General features: G+C 49.1%; 1 protein-coding gene across 1 annotated transcript in view; it reads right to left on the bottom strand.

Moving 5' to 3' along the window:
- The window catches only part of slc38a7 (solute carrier family 38 member 7), a 56,278-nt gene that overhangs the window by 16,419 nt on the left and 18,467 nt on the right, over positions 1-21,392 (bottom strand). Inside the window, exons 3-8 of the mRNA XM_063066588.1 lie at positions 20,525-20,723; positions 19,067-19,205; positions 15,242-15,340; positions 12,168-12,225; positions 5,023-5,137; positions 2,834-2,981 (exon numbers count right to left, since the gene is read on the bottom strand). Of these exons, the coding sequence (XP_062922658.1) occupies positions 2,834-2,981; positions 5,023-5,137; positions 12,168-12,225; positions 15,242-15,340; positions 19,067-19,205; positions 20,525-20,723 (758 nt within the window). The remainder of the gene's footprint in view (positions 1-2,833; positions 2,982-5,022; positions 5,138-12,167; positions 12,226-15,241; positions 15,341-19,066; positions 19,206-20,524; positions 20,724-21,392) is intronic.

The following is a 21,392-nucleotide window of genomic DNA, read 5'->3' as shown; positions in this document are numbered from 1 at the left end:
GGCCTGAAACGCCGATGGTTTGTTTACTTCGATAAACAGATGCTGCTCTGCCCGAGTTGCTCCAGCATTTTGTGTGTGTACTGCTCAGAACATTGCGCTCGCCGCCAAGTCACGCACCAGCCCGGCATTCGTCTCCTCTCCTTCAACATCCACCCTCAGCACAGGGACGGCCCCGCTAACACTGCACAAAACAGACCCTTTGCCCAACTCATCCATGTTGACCAGGGCGCCTTCCTGAGCCAGCCCCCATTTGCTTACATTTGGTCCCCATCACTACAAAGATTTCCTCTCCACTCATCTGTCCAAATGTCTTTTAAAATTTGTAATTGTACCACTTCCTCTGGCAGCTCACTCCATTCACTCACCACCCTCTGCATGAAAACGTGTACCTCACATCCACGTTAAACTTTCCCCCTCACCTAAACCTGCGCCTTCTGCCTCTGCCCCCTCAGGCTGATAATCCCACTCCCAAGGGCAGCAAGGACTGGGGAATAAACATGGACATTACCCATTAAAACCCCACTATACTGGAAAGTAGCAGAGATTAAATGCAACACACACAATGCTGGAGGAACTCAGCAGGCCAGGCAGCATCTTTGGAAAAGAGACAGTCAGCGTTTTGGGTCAAGATCCTTCATCAGAACTGGAATCCCTCTTCCAGCAAAGATCAATATAGGCGACGATCATCTGGTTTGGATTGAAGGCAAATTAGAATAGTGCCAAAATGACACCAACCCAACTACCCTTGGGAGTAGCATGTGAGGGAGTCCAGAGATTTCAGTACTGATGTCCAAAGCTGGTACACAGGCTTAAGGCATCAGAAAAGTGATCTCCTATGTGACTTGTCCATTTCCTCTGAAAACAAAACCACTCATGCAAACACAGTAGATGCTGCAAATGCAGAACCACAGGTCACAAGATTGGACAAATGCAGTGATGTTGCCTTGCCAGTTAGAAAGGAAAAGATATAGCTCAGGACAAAGGTAGAACTAAATAACAGGTGTGGAAATGGCAACAGCAGACAATTGCTCCATTGTTTTACCTGGTGAAACCATCCGCGTGTGCAAATAATTCAGTATCTGTGGTGAAGCAACACACATCAAAGTTGCTGGTGAACGCAGCAGGCCAGGCAGCATCTCTAGGAACAGGTACAGTCGATGGTTGCTGGTGACACACATCAAAGCAATCTGCCTGGCCTGCTGCGTTCACCAGCAACTTTGATGTGTGTTGCTTGAATTTCCAGCCTCTGCAGAATTCCTGTTATCTGTGGTGAAGGTTGGTTCGTAGATGCTTTACTATCCTACATCTGGGTTCATTGCACGGAGCCCCAAACACATCCTCCTTTCCCTGGTTAAAAGAGGCACAGATCAAGTGGATAGCCAGGGATATTTTCCTAGAGAGGGAACGGTAATTCATAGGGCATAATGCTAAGGTGATTGGAGGAAAGTATAGGGAGGAATGTCAGAGGTAGCTCCCCCCCCACACACACATAGAGTTCATGAATATGCTGTAGATTACAAGTACCAACACTTGGAAGAGGGGTAGGTAGTGCTGAGGAAGCAATGCGATTGCAGGACTTAGACAAACTGGAAGAACGGGGGAAAACGTGGCAGATGGAATACACTGTTGGAAAATGTACAATAATGCATTTTGGTAAAAGGAACAATAGCGTGGATTATCATCTAAATGGGGAGAAAATTCAAACATCAGAGGCGGAAAGGGACTTGGGAGTCCTTGTGCAAGACTCCCAGAAGGTTAATTTACAGATTGAGTCTGTGGTAAAGAAGGCAAGCGCAATGTTGGCATTTATTTTAAGGGAATAGAATATAAAAACAAGGAGATAATGCTGAGGCTTTATAAGACACTAGTCAGGCCACACTTGGAGTATTGCCAACAGTTTTGGGCCCATGTCTCAGAAAGGTTGTGTTCTCATTAGAGAGAGTCCAGAGGAGGTTCACGAAGATGATTCTGGAATGAAGGGGTTAACATATGAGAAGCATTTGGCAGCTTTGGGCCTGTACTCACCGGAATTTAGAAGAATGCGGGGGCGGGGTGGGGATTGGATCTCATTCAAACCTACCGAATGTTGAAAGGACTAGAAAGGGTAGATAAGGAGAGGATGTTTCCAATGGTGGAGGGTGCCCAGAACTTGAGGGCACAGCCTCTAGTTTCAGAACAAAGGTACGGAGGAATTTTTTTAGCCAGACTAGTGAATCTGTGGAATGCTCTGCCACAGACTGCAGTGGAGGCCAAGTTGTGGGTATATTTAAAGCAAAAATTGGTAGTTTCCAGACTGGTCAGGACATCAAAGGTTATGGCGAGAAGGCAGGTGTGAGGGGTTGAGTTGGAGCTGGTGACTGTTGGTACCGTCTTGCACCTTGGCCCCAGAGTAACATTGTCTGGTTTGACTGTATTCATGGTTGAAGGACAATTACTCTTGAATCAAATGTCATGCCACGTCTCAAGTTACTAACACACTGTATTTGTCCTTAAACATTAGTCTCAAGAGGGTATCTATCCAATTTGTATTTGAATGAAGATCTACACTCAGCTTTGACTGCCTTCCAACAGCTGTTCCAGAGATTTCCCATCTTATTACAGAACGTACACTTCGAGAGCATATCTTGGCTCTGAAAAGTTTTGTAATGCTCTGTAGACCGTGGTAGCACAAAACAAATGCATGTTTTTCTGTTTCTTATTGATGGCAATCTACCTCAATCTACGCTCCCTCCTCCCACCGCAGGACTCTGCCATGGCAGGTAAAGGTGATGAATCCAATAACTGACCAAGGGCCAGTCCCCTTCCCGGTCCTGCAGTCAGCTGCAAGCCTCACCTGCCACAGAAGTGAAGGATGGGGTAGGAGGTGAGCACACACAGGATGATGGAGGCTCGAGCCACAGCCACAGAGATGTCGGTCGACGGATACGACAGCAAGATATCAACATTCACCCTGGAGCCAAAGGTCAGGAAACCACACACTCCTGCAGAGAGATTTGGACAGTAGTCAAAGGTTTGTGGTGAGTGTGGGTCAGACACACAACATACACCCCACATTGACATTAAAGTCCACAACAAGGTGGTCCGTGGCTTCCTACGGGTCACCCCTCACCTCTCCAAATGCTGCCAGCAGGCCATGTGCTGGTTCAACCCGGAGCAAAGGATCAAACTTTCCCAGGATAGGTACAACAGCAGTGAGACAAAGCGACCTCTCTCTATGCCATCGCACATGGACTTCAGCTCCACAAAAACCACCTCACTTTTTCTCTTCCTCAGCACCAGACAATCTGACAGCCAGCACGTTTTTGGGACAGTACCAAGAGTGATGAGAACCGGAGGGAGGGGACTGAGTCCAAGATCCTTGTTTAGTGAAGCTTTCACCCTGAAAATCCAGAGTGGGTGATAAACCAAACCTGCTAGTAATGGAAAAATGGTTCTGCGTTCTACACACTGCTTTCATCAACCCCACCAAAACAAGTCAGATGCCAAGCCCTCCTGCAACCGCCTGCTGGGCATGTTCTATCAAAGCTCACACACAGTGGACGGCTTCCTTCATTAGTCCTCACTGTTCCTTCTGCACCCTTTGATCACCAGAGCTTACCCTTGTCATTCCCCACCTGACGGTGACTTAACATGTATAAAAAAACTGATGAGATGGGATGCAACAACAGCAAATGAGCAGAACAGCATCTCACTCCATCTGGCACACAATGAACTTCCAAATTGTCTAATTTCAGATAAAATATCCCTTTTCCTACTCCTTCTGATCTACCCAGCTCTTTCCACAACCTGCCGCTGCCCCCACCATATTGTCTCTCATCCCTCTACACATTATCTCCACACTCCCCCCACCGGGTACCCTCCCCTCCCCGAACCCCCCATTCCCATGCTCCAGCACCCCACTATCATAGTCCACCACCCCCAGCCCTTGGCTGCCTGTCAAAGTTCCCAGTCTCCTCTCCTCTGCTGTCAGCTCTTGTCCCACCCCTCGCCTTCACTGGCTCTCCCTCCTTTCCCTCGCTTTCAGTCACAGTGAAGGGTCTCAACCTCAAACGCCCACTGTCCATTCCTTCCCCCACAGATGCTGCCTGACCTGCTTTACACTCCAGATTACAGCATCTGCAGTCCCTCATGTACCCGAGATCTCCACACTCCCCACAATTCAACTCCACCTCTGGTGGATTGGGAACTTGATGTCCCACTACTGAGTGTCTTAGTGTATTGGAGGGGTCGTGACTGTCACGGGACAGCACTGCCCATCTACCTGGTCGAAAGGCACGCCACCTACCAATCAAGGTTTGACCCCTCCTTGCCCATCGATGCACTCCTAACCACTGGCCCTTTCAATTAGCCTTGTACTTGACCTCGGGCAATTGGACTTTGTAATTAGTTTAACCCTGTTGGCACAGAGCCATTTCCTCCCCCCCACCGCCCGCCGTGAATCACCTGGGCTTGACTCATCAGCCCTGCTGCACTGTAAAGGAAGCCACGTGTGCTTCACCCTCTCTCTATTTGCTACCTCCGAGGGACCACCCAGCCGTTGGAGAGTTCTGCATTGGATAGGGTTAAGGGCGTGGATATTGTCCCTAAGCAGAAGAGTTGTGCCCGCACAGTCAAGGGTGTCGGGTATTGTATTGACTTTTCCCTTGGGGGGGGGTTGTGTGTGTGTGTGTGTCTGTGTGTGTGTGTATATATATATATATATATATACATACTTTGTTCCCACGCGATTTTATTAATTGTCCGCGTGTTTTATTGTTGATCCAACTACTGTAAATTGTGTGCGCGCGCGTGTGGCTTCTGTTGCCATTTTCACGTTTAACCTTCTGTAAATAAAATCCTTTACTACCAAGGCTGTGTCCAGAGTCCTTGCCTTTGAGACCTATCAAATCTGTTTCCTCACTTCCAACACTTAGCACCCCCCCCCCAACCCACCAAGAGGTTTTGCCTGCTCCAGTGAAGCACTGGGAGGGTGGGGGTGGGATAGAATTGTTATCTCGGTGGTGGGGCAGATGTGCACCATACCTGTGCCTGTGTACACAAACAGGCAGACCAGGACTGCAGCCGTCACCACCCAGCTCCAGCGTTGCATTGATGGCCTCTCCATGCTGTGGAACACCGGGATACTGCTCACGTGGCACTGCCGATGGCGGGGGGCGGGGGGAAGAGACAGGAGAAAGAACGGCTTAGCAACAGGCCCTCTAACCTCCGTTTCACCTCAGGCAAGGACAGTCAGATTTATTATCACCGACATATGTTGTGAAACTTACCTTGTGGCAGTACAGTGCGAGACAAAACACAGAACGTCACTGCACTGTCCAGGCCCTTTGACCCACCATGTTAACCTACTCCAACATCAATCCCACCCTTCCCTCCATTTCCATTTCTCAACACCCATGTGCTGTCCAAGAGTTAATAGAGGAATTTCTACAAGCTACAAAAAAATAAACAGAACCAAGGTGGAATAGCGAGGTGGTCTGCATAGTAGCACAGTGCTCAGCACAATGATTTACAGTACAGGCCACCCGGGTTCAATTCCAGTCACTGCCTGTAAGGAGGTTCCATGTTCTCCCCGTGACTTTCCAGGTGCTCTGGTTTCCTCCCAGAGAACAGAGACGCACATCCCGATCGGGAGGTGAATTGGTCACTGTAAATTGTCCTATTATTAGCACAAAGACGCACGTACCGGTCAGGAGGTGAATTGGTCACTGTAAATTGTCCCATTATTAGCACAAAGACGCACGTACCGGTCAGGAGGTGAATTGGTCACTGTAAATTGTCCCATTACGAGCACAAAGACACATGTCCCTGTCAGGAGGTGATTTGGTCACTGCAAATTGTCCCATTACGAGCACAAAGACACATGTACCGGTCAGGAGGTGAATTGGTCACTGTAAATTGTCCCATTACGAGCACAGAGACACACGCCCCGATCGGGAGGTGAATCGATCATTGTAAATTGTCCCATTATTAGCACAAAGACGCACGTACCGGTCAGGAGGTGCATCGGTCATTGTAAATTGTCCCATTACAAGCACAGACACACATGTACCGGTTGGGAGGTGACTTGGTCATTGTAAATTGTCCCATTATTAGCACAAAGACGCATGTCCCGGTTGGGAGGTGACTTGGTCATTGTAAATTGTCCCATTATTAGCACAAAGACGCATGTCCCGGTTGGGAGGTGACTTGGTCATTGTAAATTGTCCTATTATTAGCAGAGACGTATGTACCGGTCGGGAGGTGATATTAGGCTAGGATTCAATCAGAGGATTGCTGGGTAACAGCTTAAAGGGCCAAAGGGCCTACTACATGCTGTGTCTCAATGAATAAAAACTAAATAAGGTTGAAAGAGTACAGCTAACATTTACAAAGATGTTGGGACTGGAGATTTAGGGAGGAGTGAAATAGGTTAGGACTTCATTTCCTGGAGCACAGGAGACTGAGGGGAGATTTGATGGAGGTACGTTTATAAAATTATGAGATGGGGTAAATGCAGGCAGATTTTTTACACTGTGGTTGGGGGAAGACTAGAACCAGAGGTCATGGGTTAAAGGTGAAAGGTGAAATGCTGAAGGGAAAATTCTTTGCTCAGAGGGTGGTGAGACTGTGGAACGAGGTGACGGCAGAAGTGCTGGATGTGGGTTTGAATACGCACGTAGATGAGGTGGGTACGGGCACCGTGGTCCACGTCTGGGTCAACGGAACTAGGTAGAATAAAGTTCAGCAGATAGGATGGGTCATGGGCTTGTTTCTGTGCTGTAGTGCTCTTTGGCTCTATAACTCAGGAACAGAGCATTCAGACCTCTCGTTGCAGAAAAGCATCTGGTCCAAAACTTTTAAAATCCAAACATGCTGAGGACAAGTGAGGGATGCAGTATTTGTGAAAAGGGAATCAGGGCTGATTCACCAAACGGGGATAGAGTGAGCCCTAGTTTTAATTTGCAGAGAGTGAGGGGGATGCATCGGGCAAAGAGAGCATTTTTGACCAGGTGAAGCCAAGAGAACTTGATCCCCGAGGAGACATTGGACAGTCCTGGCTGGACTATCAGGATGGCATGCAAACTGCGTGGCTTTCCACTCCACCCCAGTACATCTAACAGTTACAATTCCATCAGTCCAATCCACCATTCTTGGACTGCAGATCATTTCCTCAAGAACCCCACTCCCTTCTGAGAGTTTAGGCTGACGTTTCCATCTTCAATGGCATCCATCTTGAAAGACCCTCACCACCATGGAAATAATGCCCTCTTCTCATTGCTACCATCACGGACAAGGTACAGCAGCCTGGAGACACACACTCTGTCTTAGGAACGACTTTTTCTCCTCTGCCATCAGATTTCTGAAGGAGACCTGAAGACTAACTTTACTTTCTTCTCTCCTATTTTCGCACTATTTATTTTATATAGTTCTTCAGGTATTGCACTGCGCTGCTGCTTCAAAACAAACTTCAAGACGTGTCAGTGATAATGAACCTGACTCTGCGTCCCCATACTTCGCATAAAATGTCGTTCACTTTCCTCGAGCCATCAGCAAATGAGAACTTCTCTCTCTTAACTTCACACAAGGCCATAAGCTTGTGTCCACACCCCCTCCACAGCCTTAGCGGCAAATGAATGTCTACCTTCTGCAGTCTAACCCCACCACTGCCCTCTCAACCACTCGAGTAAAGCATTCTGACATCCTCCCTGGGTCCTCACATCCCACCCAAGGGCAAAGACCAGAAATGGATATCCAAGTCCTCTCTTCCTACACACTCAACATTCCCTCCCAGTTTACACACGTTGTGCTATTTATGAAGCCTAGGATATCTAGTAGCATAATAACCCCTCTCCCCACACACCCAGCAGCACACCGACCCCTCTCCCCACACACCCAGCAGCACACCGACCCCTCTCCCCACACACCCAGCAGCACACCGACCCCTCTCCCCACACACCCAGCAGCACACCGACCCCTCTCCCCACACACCCAGCAGCACACCGACCCCTCTCCCCACACACCCAGCAGCACACCGACCCCTCTCCCCACACACCCAGCAGCACACCGACCCCTCTCCCCACACACCCAGCAGCACACCGACCCCTCTCCCCACACACCCAGCAGCACACCGACCCCTCTCCCCACACACCCAGCAGCACACCGACCCCTCTCCCCACACACCCAGCAGCACACCGACCCCTCTCCCCACACACCCAGCAGCACACCGACCCCTCTCCCCACACACCCAGCAGCACACCGACCCCTCTCCCCACACACCCAGCAGCACACCGACCCCTCTCCCCACACACCCAGCAGCACACCGACCCCTCTCCCCACACACCCAGCAGCACACCGACCCCTCTCCCCACACACCCAGCAGCACACCGACCCCTCTCCCCACACACCCAGCAGCACACCGACCCCTCTCCCCACACACCCAGCAGCACACCGACCCCTCTCCCCACACACCCAGCAGCACACCGACCCCTCTCCCCACACACCCAGCAGCACACCGACCCCTCTCCCCACACACCCAGCAGCACACCGACCCCTCTCCCCACACACCCAGCAGCACACCGACCCCTCTCCCCACACACCCAGCAGCACACCGACCCCTCTCCCCACACACCCAGCAGCACACCGACCCCTCTCCCCACACACCCAGCAGCACACCGACCCCTCTCCCCACACACCCAGCAGCACACCGACCCCTCTCCCCACACACCCAGCAGCACACCGACCCCTCTCCCCACACACCCAGCAGCACACCGACCCCTCTCCCCACACACCCAGCAGCACACCGACCCCTCTCCCCACACACCCAGCAGCACACCGACCCCTCTCCCCACACACCCAGCAGCACACCGACCCCTCTCCCCACACACCCAGCAGCACACCGACCCCTCTCCCCACACACCCAGCAGCACACCGACCCCTCTCCCCACACACCCAGCAGCACACCGACCCCTCTCCCCACACACCCAGCAGCACACCGACCCCTCTCCCCACACACCCAGCAGCACACCGACCCCTCTCCCCACACACCCAGCAGCACACCGACCCCTCTCCCCACACACCCAGCAGCACACCAACCCCTCTCCCCACACACCCAGCAGCACACCGACCCCTCTCCCCACACACCCAGCAGCACACCAACCCCTCTCCCCACACACCCAGCAGCACACCGACCCCTCTCCCCACACACCCAGCAGCACACCGACCCCTCTCCCCACACACCCAGCAGCACACCGACCCCTCTCCCCACACACCCAGCAGCACACCAACCCTCTCCCCACACACCCAGCAGCACACCGATCCTCTCCCCACATACCCAGCAGCACACCAACCCCTCTCCCCACACACCCTTCCCACTACAAACTTTTGCTGCAAAGGTGTGGGCAAAAGCGTGGGAATGAATAACGATGAGTTGTTCGGGTGCACAAGGGGTTGAGGGGAAACAAAGAGGGGGGACATTGGTGGGCTGACTGAGCACGCAGCCTGGGCTAACTACACTCATCTGAACGGATCGAAGACATAGAGAGGAGGCCAGCTGCAACAACACCCTATCGTAAGACATTACAGTAACAGAGTAGGGGCACAAGATTACAAAAGTGCAGCTATACAGTAGGTCAATGCGAGAACTGATTGCTTGTGATCACAGAGCGTCCACAGGGCAAGGAAATGGGAGCACCCTCATTCTAATCGTGGCATCAAGGACTGGGCATGGTAAAGGTCAATGTCAGGATCACAGGACTCGGCGTGGTGATGGTCAATGTCAGGATCACAGGACTGGAAGTGGTGATGTACAATGTCAAGATCACAGGACTGGTTGAAGTGATAGTCAATGTCAGGATCACAGGACTGGGCGTGGTGTTGGTCAATGTCAGGATCACCGGACTGGGCATGGTTATGGTAAATGTCAGGATCACCGGACTGGGTGTGGTGTTAGTCCACGTCAGGACCACAGGACTGGGTGTGGTGATGGTCAATGTCAGGATCACAGGACTGGGCTTGGTGATGGTCAATGTCAGGATGACAGGACTGGGCGTGGTGATCGTCAATGTCAGGATCACATGACAGGGTGTGGTGTTAGTCAATGTCAGGATCACAGGACTGGGCGTGGTGATAGTCAATGTCAGGATCACAGGACTGGGCATGGTGATGGTCAATGTCAGGATCACAGGACTGGGCGTGGTGATGGTCAATGTCAGGATCACAGGACTGGGCGTGGTGATGGTCAATGTCAGGATCACAGGACTGGGCGTGGTGATGGTCAATGTCAGGATCACAGGACTGGGCATGGTTATGGTAAATGTCAGGATCAGAGGACTGGGCGTGGTATTGGTCAATGTCAGGATCACATGACAGGGTGTGGTGTTAGTCAATGTCAGGATCACAGGACTGGGCGTGGTGATGGTCAATGTCAGGATCACAGGACTGGGCGTGGTGTTCGTCAATGTCAGGATCACAGGACTGGGCTTGGTGTTAGTCAATGTCAGGATCACAGGACTGGGCTTGGTGTTAGTCAATGTCAGGATCACAGGACTGGGCGTGGTGATAGTCAATGTCAGGATCACAGGACTGGGCTTGGTGTTCGTCAATGTCAGGATCACAGGACTGGGCGTGGTGATGGTCAATGTCAGGATCACAGGACTGGGCGTGGTGTTGGTCAATGTCAGGATGACAGGACTGAGTGTGGTGATGGTCAATGTCGGAATCACAGGACTGGGCTTGGTGATGGTCAATGTCAGGATCACAGGACTGGGCTTGGTGTTCGTCAATGTCAGGATCACAGGACTGGGTGTGGTGATGGTCAATGTCAGGATCACAGGACTGGGCTTGGTGTTCGTCAATGTCAGGATCACAGGACTGGGCGTGGTGATGGTCAATGTCAGGATCAGAGGACTGGGCGTGGTGTTAGTCAATGTCAGGATCACAGGACTGGGCGTGGTGATGGTCAATGTCAGGATCACAGGACTGGGCGTGGTGATGGTCAATGTCAGGATCACAGGACTGGGCGTGGTGATGGTCAATGTCAGAGTCACAGGACTGGGCTTGGTGTTGGTCAATGTCAGAGTCACAGGACTGGGCGTGGTGATGGTCAATGTCAGGATCACAGGACTGGGCGTGGTGTTGGTCAATGTCAGGATCACAGGACTGGGTGTGGTGTTGGTCAATGTCAGGATCACAGGACTGGGCGTGGTGATGGTCAATGTCAGGATCACAGGACTGGGCATGGTGATGGTCAATGTCAGGATCACAGGACTGGGCTTGGTGTTCGTCAATGTCAGGATCACAGGACTGGGCATGGTGATGGTCAATGTCAGGATCACAGGACTGGGCCTGGTCTTAGTCAATGTCAGGATTGCACAGCACAGAAACAGGCCCTTCAGCCCACAATGTACATGCTGAACCCTTTGCCCATCTACACGAATCCCATTTGCCTGCATTAGGACCGAATCCTTGTCTGTCTGAAACAGAGTGCCAGCGTACAAAGGTTGAACCCTTGGACCTTCACTGATTTTTATTGAATCACCACTGAAGCACCTGTCTGAGTGTTTCTGTGTCCACAGTCACTACAAACCGCAGAGTTGTGGACACAGCTCAGCGCATCAAAGAAACCAACTTCCCCTCCAAGGACTCTCACTGACTCAGTAAATCAGCCAGCATAATCAAAACCCTGGCCATTCTCTCCTCCCTGCTTTCCCATCGGGTCGGAGATAAGAAAGCCTGCAAACCCGTCCCACCAGGCTCAAGGAATCTCTATGCTACTGTTAGCAGACTCGAGCTGCTCCCGAGCACCACACAACCCAGCTCATTATGGACTTGCACCTCGTTTACCTGCACTGACTGCACTTTCTCTGTGATATAACGTTGTTATTGCTTTCCGTTGTACTGCCTCGATGTGTTGTAACAATACGATGGGTATGGATGTCCACATGACAGTAATCAACCAATTTACTTCCTGTGTCAGCATGTTGAAGACATCAACCACTCTGTAAAAATACACTCCTCTCTCCCTTACACCCACACGCTCTTGTCCATGGCTCCCGAGCCAATACGACCCACTCCAGGGTACCCCTTTCCTGCTCTCTGAAGCTCCATTCACTTAGCTCCTGACCATGACTGAGAAAAGGAGAGCTCTCTTCAGATGCCGGCAAAGCTAACGGGGCACCGAAGAACTGTACCTGGAAGCCGAAGCAGATGGTTGGAACAGCATTGAACACCATCATCCAGGAGGAGGGACTGCAGACAGAGAAAATATGGTTAACTTTACTGGCGGCTCAACTCCCTCCCAACACCCAAACCTCATCCCAGTAAAAAGATTGAGAAAAAATTGGCTTTATTGGTCACATGTACAGGTATGCACCGCTTAACGTCCATTCGGACGACGTCTGATTGCACATACAGTGGCATGCAAAAGTTTGGGTACCCCGGTCAAAATTTCTGTTACTGTGAACAGCTAAGCGAATAAAAGATGATCTGATTTCCAAAAGGCATGAAAGTTAAAGATGACACATTTTTAAAATATTCTAAGCAAGAAAACTTTTTTATTTCCCTCTTTTACAGTTAAAAAATATCAAAAAAGGAGAAGGGCCGGAAGCAAAAGTTTGGGCACCCTGCATAGTCAGTACTTAGTAACAGCCCCTTTGGCAAGTATCACAGCTTGTAAACACTTTCTGTAGCCAGTTAAGAGTCTTTCAATTCTTGTTTAGGGGATTTTCACCCATTCTTCTTTGCAAAAGGCTTCTAGTTCTGTGAGATTCTTGAGCCGTCTTGCATGCACTGCTCTTTTGAGGTCTATCCACAGATATTCGATGATGTTTAGGTCAGGGGACTGTGAGGGCCATGGCAAAACCTTCAGCTTGCACCTCTTGAGGTAGTCCATTGTGGATTTTGAGGTGTGTTTAGGTTCATTATCCTGTTGTAGAAACCATCCTCTTTTCATCTTCAGCTTTTTTACAGACGGTGTGATGTTTGCTTCCAGAATTTGCTGGTATTTAATTGAATTCATTCTTCCCTCTACCAGTGAAACGTTCCCCGTGCCACTGGCTGCAACACAAGCCCAAAACATGATTGATCCACCCCCGTGCTTAACAGTTGGAGAGGTGTTCTTTTCATGAAATTCTGCACCCTTTTTTCTCCAAAAATACCTTTGCTCATTTCAGCCAAAAAGTTCTATTCAAAAGGTTCAAAGGAACATCTAAACAAGCCTGATGCATTTTGGAAACAAGTCCTGTGGACTTATGATGTCAAAATAGAACTTTTTGGCCACAATGAGCAAAGGTATGTTTGGAGAAAAAAAAGAGTGCAGAATTTCATGAAAAGAACACCTCTCCAACTGTTAAGCACGGGGGTGGATCGATCATGCTTTGGGCTTGTGTTGCAGCCAGTGGCACGGGGAACATTTCACTGGTAGAGGGAAGAATGAATTCAATTAAATACCAGCAAATTCTGGAAGCAAACATCACACCGTCTGTAAAAAAGCTGAAGATGAAAAGAGGACGGCTTCTACAACAGGATAATGAACCTAAACACACCTCAAAATCCACAATGGACTACCTCAAGAGGCGCAAGCTGAAGGTTTTGCCATGGCCCTCACAGTCCCCCGACCTAAACATCATCGAATATCTATGGATAGACCTCAAAAGAGCAGTGCATGCAAGACGGCCCAAGAATCTCACAGAACTAGAAGCCTTTTGCAAGGAAGAATGGGCGAAAATCCCCTAAACAAGAATTGAAAGACTCTTAACTGGCTACAGAAAGCGTTTACAAGCTGTGATACTTGCCAAAGGGGCTGTTACTAAGTACTGACCATGCAGGGTGCGCAAACTTTTGCTTCCGGCCCTTCTCCTTTTTTGTTACTTTGAAACTGAAAAGGATGGAAATAAAAAAAGTTTTCTTGCTTAAAATATTAAAGAAATGTGTCATCTTTAACTTTTATGCCTTTTGGATATCAGGTCATCTTTTACTTGCTTAGCTATTCACAGTAACAGAAATTTTGACCGGGGTTCCCAAATTTTTGCATACCACTGTACATCCGTAGTCCCGTTCGGAGAACGTGACGTAGCAGACGTAACCAATCTCATGATTGCATGCCTCTTGAGTGTAGTAGCGTTATCCCTGTTTAATTTCCTTTTGAAAATATTACCGTAAAGTGCATCATGGCTTCCAAACACAGCAAACCCACTGCTAGTGACAGCAGCAGCAAGAGGTAAAGTACATAATATGGTGTTCGCCCAACGTCCAATTTCACAGAACGTATCACGGACGTTAAGCAACGCATACCTGTACACCGAAACAGTGAAATGCATCAAATCAAATCAGTGAGCATTGTGCTGGGGCCGCCTGTGAGTGTCGCCACGCTTCCAGCTTGCCCACAAATCACTAACCCTGAGCGGCAAGTCTTTGGAATGAGGGAGGAAGGAAGCAGGAGCACTTGGGAGAAAACCACACAGTCACTGGCACACTGCTTCTAGCCAGTGCTCACTGGCAGGAATCAAAACCTGATCTTACAGCTGGTTGCTGTAAAGTGTTGCACTGACCACTACACCACCAGGCTGCCCTTACTGCCCGTGTTCTCTGCTGTACGTCAGCCCCGAAGGTTAGACAACTTTGTCAGATTGTTCTTGCCCAAAGTTGCCACCACAGGCATCCAGAGCAGAAGGTGCAGAGTTTGTTTCGCGCTCCTCAGCCAAAGAGATAAGTGCTTTATGCCAGATGTCTAGCTCTGTTCTAGCAGTAAGCAGAGACCCCTCCAGGCACAGGAAGAGACCATTTGACCCTGTGCCCACCCTACAACATGAACTCCAGAGCAACTCTACAACCCTTCCCTCATACATAGCCCTCCGTTTTCTGTCATCCAGCTGTCTGGGTTTCTAAGAGACCCGAATGTATCCATCATCCCAGCAGGATCGTTGCAGGCACCCAACACTCTTTTGAAAAAAAACCTACTCTGACATCCCTCTAACCGCCTTAAAATTATGCCTCCTTGCATTCGCCATTTCCACCCTGGGAAAAAGTCTTTGGCTGTCCACTCAATCTATGCCTGACCATCTCTATCAACTCACCTCTCATCCTCCTTTGCTCCAGAAAGAAAAGCCCTGGCTCACTCACAAGACCTGCTCTTTAATCCAGGCAGCAATGACAGCCCGCATCCACTCCCCTCCCGCACAGCCTACGCACGCCAGATCTCGTCACAGCGGCTCAGTAATGGCTTGCTGAAGCCTAACAAACCAGGCAGCAAGGAGACAGCACTTACCGGGTGGGAATATGCCCAGTACTGATGCCTTGGTCTGGCCACACGTACTTGACGATGACTATAACAGTCACGTACCAAGTCCCCAACACACTTAGGGTGCTAGAGTAAAAGAAATAAGCATCAACACTGGCCATAAATATCAAGAGCAAATGTGTTAAAAAGCTGACAAATATTACAGAGGCTTGAGTTCAAAGCTCCTCGACTGCCACGTCAAGTCCTGGCTCAGGTCAATTGCTTCACTCTTTAACAGGGTGGAAGTTCTGGTGAATGGTACACGTGAATTCCAGGTATTAGCATCAGTATCGACCGCCCCAAGCACGCAAAGTACGGTTCAATCAGTTCCAAACTTGGACCGCTTTGCAAGGCCTGTTTAATATTATTCATCACAAATAGCAGCTGGTGATTTTGGGATCTACTTTCTATTGCAGAGCAGCAGGTCACCAGGAACACAAATCTCACCACAAGCCCTAGTCCGGATTTGTCCCAAGCAAAAGACACTCGTACTGTACTGTCCCCACCATTCCCTGGTCATGTACACCCCTACATGAATGAGCTCCCAAAACATTGCATGCAAAAATTCCCACAAATCACAGAATGTTTCCACTTTTAGTAATTGTCTTTCTTATTAGTGGAATATGCTATGATGTTATGGTTTACAATATTGTGATGGCATGGCTGGCATATTGGGTGATTTTTGTGCAGTTCGTGACTTACAGACAGAATCAGCTCATGAATACAGGTACAGCCTGTATCAGGTCAGAGTGTCAAAGCTAGCCAGGTTCCCTTGCCGAGCAACACCTTCCCCAGCCATTCCCTCATGGTAACCCCAATCTCAACAACATGCACAGACAACTGACCCATCCTGAGGCTAATGAACAATGTTCTCAACTGTCCATGAAGCACAGATTGGACGTGGGTTCAGGAATTGATGGTGGACAGGGAGAGGAACGGAGCATGCTTCACCAACAACAATATATGGACGGAGGGATCAGACATCCTCGCCTCCAAGCCTTCCCAGCTGAGTGCGTAGCCACGTTTGGCAGGAATTTGGATCAAGGAGAGGCCATATTCAAAGTTCAAAGTAAATTTATTACCAAAGTGCACAAAGTCACCATTAACTACCTTGAAATCCATTTTCCTGCAGGATACGAAGAAATTACATAGAATTTATGTAAAACAATACATAGACAAATCAAGCAAATAAGGACGTAAATAAATAACACTGAACGTGAGTAGGTCTGCAAGTTGTGAAGATTATTTCAGCATTGAGATGAGTGATGTTATCCACACTGGTTCAGGGGGTCTGATGGTTGTGTTTGTAACTGTTCTTGAACCTGGTGTGTGGGACCTGATGCTCCTGTACTGCCTGCCTGATGGTTGTAGCGAGTAGGGGGCACGGACTAGATGATGGCATGGAGAGCAAGGCATCATGGTCAGTACAGGGGACGGGCAATAGAAGCACCAAATTATCAAAATCCCACTGAAAGTTTGATTAGAATAGAGAGCTAACAGAACGAGATAATGAAAATGCAATAGGCACACTTGGAAAGACGTAGAGAGAGAGAGACAGGACAAATGGAGGCTAATGGGACCAGCTCCTTGGCCAGAAAGGACAAGATGGGCTGAAAGGCCTCCTTCAGTGCTGTATTGATTCTATAATGACATCCTCACTTACTGAGATGCTCATAAAAATTCTGGTGAATGCAGCAGGCCAGGCAGCATCTCTAGGAAGAGGTACAGTCGACGTTTCAGGCCGAGACCCTTCATCGGGACTAACTGAAGGAAGAGCTAGTAAGAGATTTGAAAGTGGGAGGGGGAGGGGGAGATCCAAAATGATAGGAGAAGACAGGAGGGGGAGGGATGGAGCCAAGAGCTGGACAGGTGATTAGCAAAAGGGATATGAGAGGATCATGGGACAGGAGGCCTAGGGAGAAAGAAAGGGGGAGGGGAGCCCAGAGGACGGGCAAGGGGTATAGTGAGAGTGACAGAAGGAGAAAAATGAGAGAGAAAAAATACATTAATGATAATATTAAATAATGGATGGGGTATGAAGGGGAGGTGGGGCATTAGCAGAAGTTAGAGAAGTCAATGTTCATGCCATCAGGTTGGAGGCTACCCAGACAGAATATAAGGTGTTGTTCCTCCAACCTGAGTGTGGCTTCATCTTTACAGTAGAGGAGGCCGTGGATAGACATATCAGAATGGGAATGGGATGTGGAATTAAAATGTGTGGCCACTGGGAGATCCTGCTTTCTCTGGCGGACAGAGCGTAGGTGTTCAGTGAAACGGTCTGCGTCGGGAGCACCAGACGCAGTATATCACCCCAGCCGACTCACAGGTGAAGTGTCACCTCACCTGGAAGGACTGTCTGGGGCCTTGAATTCCCATTCACTAGGGTCCACTCAATACAGCAAGTGAGCCTGGTCAATCTGGTCTGAAGGATTTGCTCTTCACTTCCACATTGTGGCCATATGCTCTGGAGTCACAACTGCTCTGACAGAGGAGTCCCCAGGGAGGGCACAGGAGGGGAAGATCTGAAGTCAGTGGTCAAGGGAGTGTGGCTGACAGCAGTTTTCAGGGGGTTCAGCTATGTGTGGCCGGGTCTGCTGACCTGAATGAGAACAAAGGACCGGCAAGTTGATGGGTCTGTGTGGAAAATCCCAAGCTGGGCAGAGGGGTTTTACAGACAGCACATCAGAGGTGTTAGAATTACAGAGCCCAAGTTGAGAACTGCAGGGGGGTGGGGATGGAGACCGTCAGGGAATGGAACAATGGAGGAACCAGGGACAGCTCAAACATCAGGGAGAAAGGACGAGAAGAATCAGAATTTTGGAGGTGATAGGTTAGACAGCTGGTGAGGTTGCCAAGACTTGGTAATCACCTGAGTGAGCGCCCATGTTCAGTCTGTGATGGTGACCAGGTTTCCCATTAACTCCCCGTCCCCTCTCATCGATCAGCCAATGGTACACCGAGGGACAACAAAACCACCAGCTTATGGACTCAATGTTGAATTCTACAACTGGTTGCTCTGTCCATATCCGTCATTCACTGGAGACATCAGTTCACTTTGTTTCTTTTCCTCTCTGGGAGTGGAGGATGTGTTCAGCCTGACCTGCCAGGACTGTCCTCCTGTCTGTATTTCACAATTCTCACATTCTTTTGTCTTGTTCTCACTCTCAAATACTCCCATTCACTTTCTGACAGAAATCATTGTTTACAGATTATCGCCAGGGTCACCCCATTTTTACCCAGAGATATCAAACCCTGCTCTTCCCAAAGATGATGACTGACCGCCTGGAATTTTCTGTTTTTACTTTGGATTTCCAGCATCTGTAGTTTTATTTTTTGATTTTCAGACAGGCTTGAGTGATTGGCTCTGGGATTACAAGGCAGGTAGAACAAGAGATGAGGAAGTACTTTGAAACACAATTTCAACACTGCAAACAGTATGGTCAAAGGCCAAGGGTGCAGGAAGGGAAGGTCGGATAGGAATATGAGGCTAAAGTTGGACGGGATGATCACTGACTTATCTCACAGGTTGAGGGAGGTGGTCATGGCAGAGCAAGCGAAAGGGACCCACTGAGGTTCGGAGTCACTGTGCTTTGGGGCACCTGCCAGTTTGGTTTCAATAAGAATCGAAGGGCATGCTTCTCTCCAACAGTGATTAATATGATTGATAATATCGGAATACCCAAGGCAAAAGTCCCAGCTGACTGTTGAACAACAAATGCTGCACACAGAGACACCACACCTCTGAAAGACAACAGAGGCTTGAATTGTGGAACTTTGCCAGCAGCACAAGGTCCAACTGTTTAACACACTAACCTGGCGTACTTCTGGAACCCAATCTCTTTGGGAATGGACAGAGGTAGGATGACGAGAATGGAGATGACCGAGATGGTGAATTTGCGGTTACTGTACCAGTGACCTTCCCCTTCATGTGTGTGCAGCAACGCCTCGAGGACTGCAAAGCAAAACCAACCACTCAAATCACTCCCCACAAACTACCTTCCTTAAAACATTTGTTTACATTCATCTACCCAGGGCTAGAGACCGGGGGACAAAAAACTCCCAGAGAAAGATGATTACATCTCTTAAGGCTGGTCTACTGATCGCAGTATGCTCACGTTTGATTAAGTACTTCAGTTAAACACCATGAAGTGCATTACATCTTGAGGACTAATGTATCAGCTTGATCAGTCCAGATTTCATCACCATGTTCATAATGAAAGGTAGAATACAGGGTTAATGGAAGGATCCTTGGCAGTATCGAGGAACAAAGTAATGGCTGTTTATTATTTATTTATTCGCACAGAGAGTGGTGGGTGTGGGGAACACCCTGCCGGGGGTGGTGGTAGAGGCAGATATATTCGGGCCATGTAAGGAACTCTGAGGTAGGCACATGGGTGATAGGACAGTGGAGGGCTATGTGGCAGGGAAGGGTAAGATTATCTTGGTGTAGGGCTTTTTCTCTGCTGTAGTGTTTGATCTTCTACAGTTCTCATTTGTGGGGCGTCTGTGAGCACGTGTTGGGCACGTGGCCAAGTGGTTAAGGCATTCATCTAGTTACCTCAAGGTCGCTAGTTTGAGCCTCAGCTGTGGCAGCGTGTTTGTGTCCTTGAGCAAGGCACTTAACCACACATTGCTCTGGTGTCTGTGTGAGGAGTGGCGCCCCACACAGACTTCCAATCTGTGCCTTGTAAGGCATGAAAATGCCCGACTCAGGCCTCTCAAGGTCTGAGTCGACGTTCTCTTCCCCTGTGAGCAAATGGGCTTCCACATTCCCTCATGAAACAAAATACAACCTAAATTGGGAAAAAGAATTAGAAGCTCTGGAGATTACAGAACCCCTCTCTTACTACAGCAAGTAAAACAATAACAATGCAAAATCACACCCCCCACCCCCAGACCGGAAATTAGGCAGCATTCCAAGATCACTCTCTACTCTTCCCATGACACACTTCCCACCGGCCCCTACAGTACACACCAGCAGTACAGTATGACAAGGTGAAGCCCAGTGTCTCTAAACCACACAGAATATGCGCATTACAACAACAATCATACAAATGATGGCCTATAAAAACTAGACCGTGTCCAATTCACCACCTGCAGAGTCCTTCACCTCCAGTGCCCAGTAAACCCATGGCGGGGGGGGTGGGGGTGGAGAGGTGAACCCACTCATTGCCCATACCATACCATCCCCTCCCCTAAATGCTGCCAACCTCTCCTACCCCTGACCACGGACACAAGGATCACCGCCCAACCCCACTCCCACTGACTTACTCTTGTCCAGCTGGTCGCCGATGATGATGAGGAATGCAATGCAGGTGCCGAAGGTATAGACAGCAATCAGGATATCACAGATTATGCCCACCACCTGTCCACACACCGCCCGCACCACCTCCTGGTAGGTGGCTTTGCCACTGACTTGTGAACAGTAGGCCAGAATCACCAGCCCAGCAATTATAAACAGCAGCAAACACTAAGGAAAAAAAATCACAGAACATTCAAAGATCAAAGGGCTGATTGCCACGGGTTTGGGAATTAGAATCAGATCTAATATCACCAGCAAATGTCATGAAACTTGTTAACTTTGTAGCAGCAGTACAATGCAATAAATAACAGGAAAAAACAGAATTAAAGTGTATATACAGTGGCATGCAAAAGTTTGGGTACCCCTCGTCAAAATTTCTGTTACTGTGAATAGCTAAGCGAATAAAAGATGACCTGATTTCCAAAAGGCAGAAAGTTAAAGATGACACATTTCTTTAATATTTTAAGCAACATTTTTTTTTATTTCCATCCTTTACAGTTTCAAAATAACAAAAAAGGAAAAGGGCCCGAAGCAAAAGTTCAGGCACCCTGTATGGTCAGTACTTAGTAACACCCTCTTTGGCAAGTATCACGGCTTGTAAACACTTTCTGCAGCAGCTAAGAGTCTTTCAATTCTTGTTTGGGGGATTTTTGCCCATTCTTCCTTGCAAAAGGCTTCTAGTTCTGAGATTCTTGGGCTGTCTTGCATGCACTGCTCTTTTGAAGTCTATCCACAGATTTTCGATGATGTTTAGGTCGGGGGACTGTGAGGGCCATGGCAAAACCTTCAGCTTGCACCTCTTGAGGTAGTCCATTGTGGATTTTGAGGTGTGTTTAG

The sequence above is a fragment of the Mobula hypostoma genome, chromosome 14 (assembly GCF_963921235.1).
Source record: "Mobula hypostoma chromosome 14, sMobHyp1.1, whole genome shotgun sequence".
NCBI classification, from domain to species: domain Eukaryota; kingdom Metazoa; phylum Chordata; class Chondrichthyes; order Myliobatiformes; family Myliobatidae; genus Mobula; species Mobula hypostoma.
Note: the sequence above shows the minus strand (reverse complement) of the source record. Positions and strands in the feature narration are given on the sequence as shown.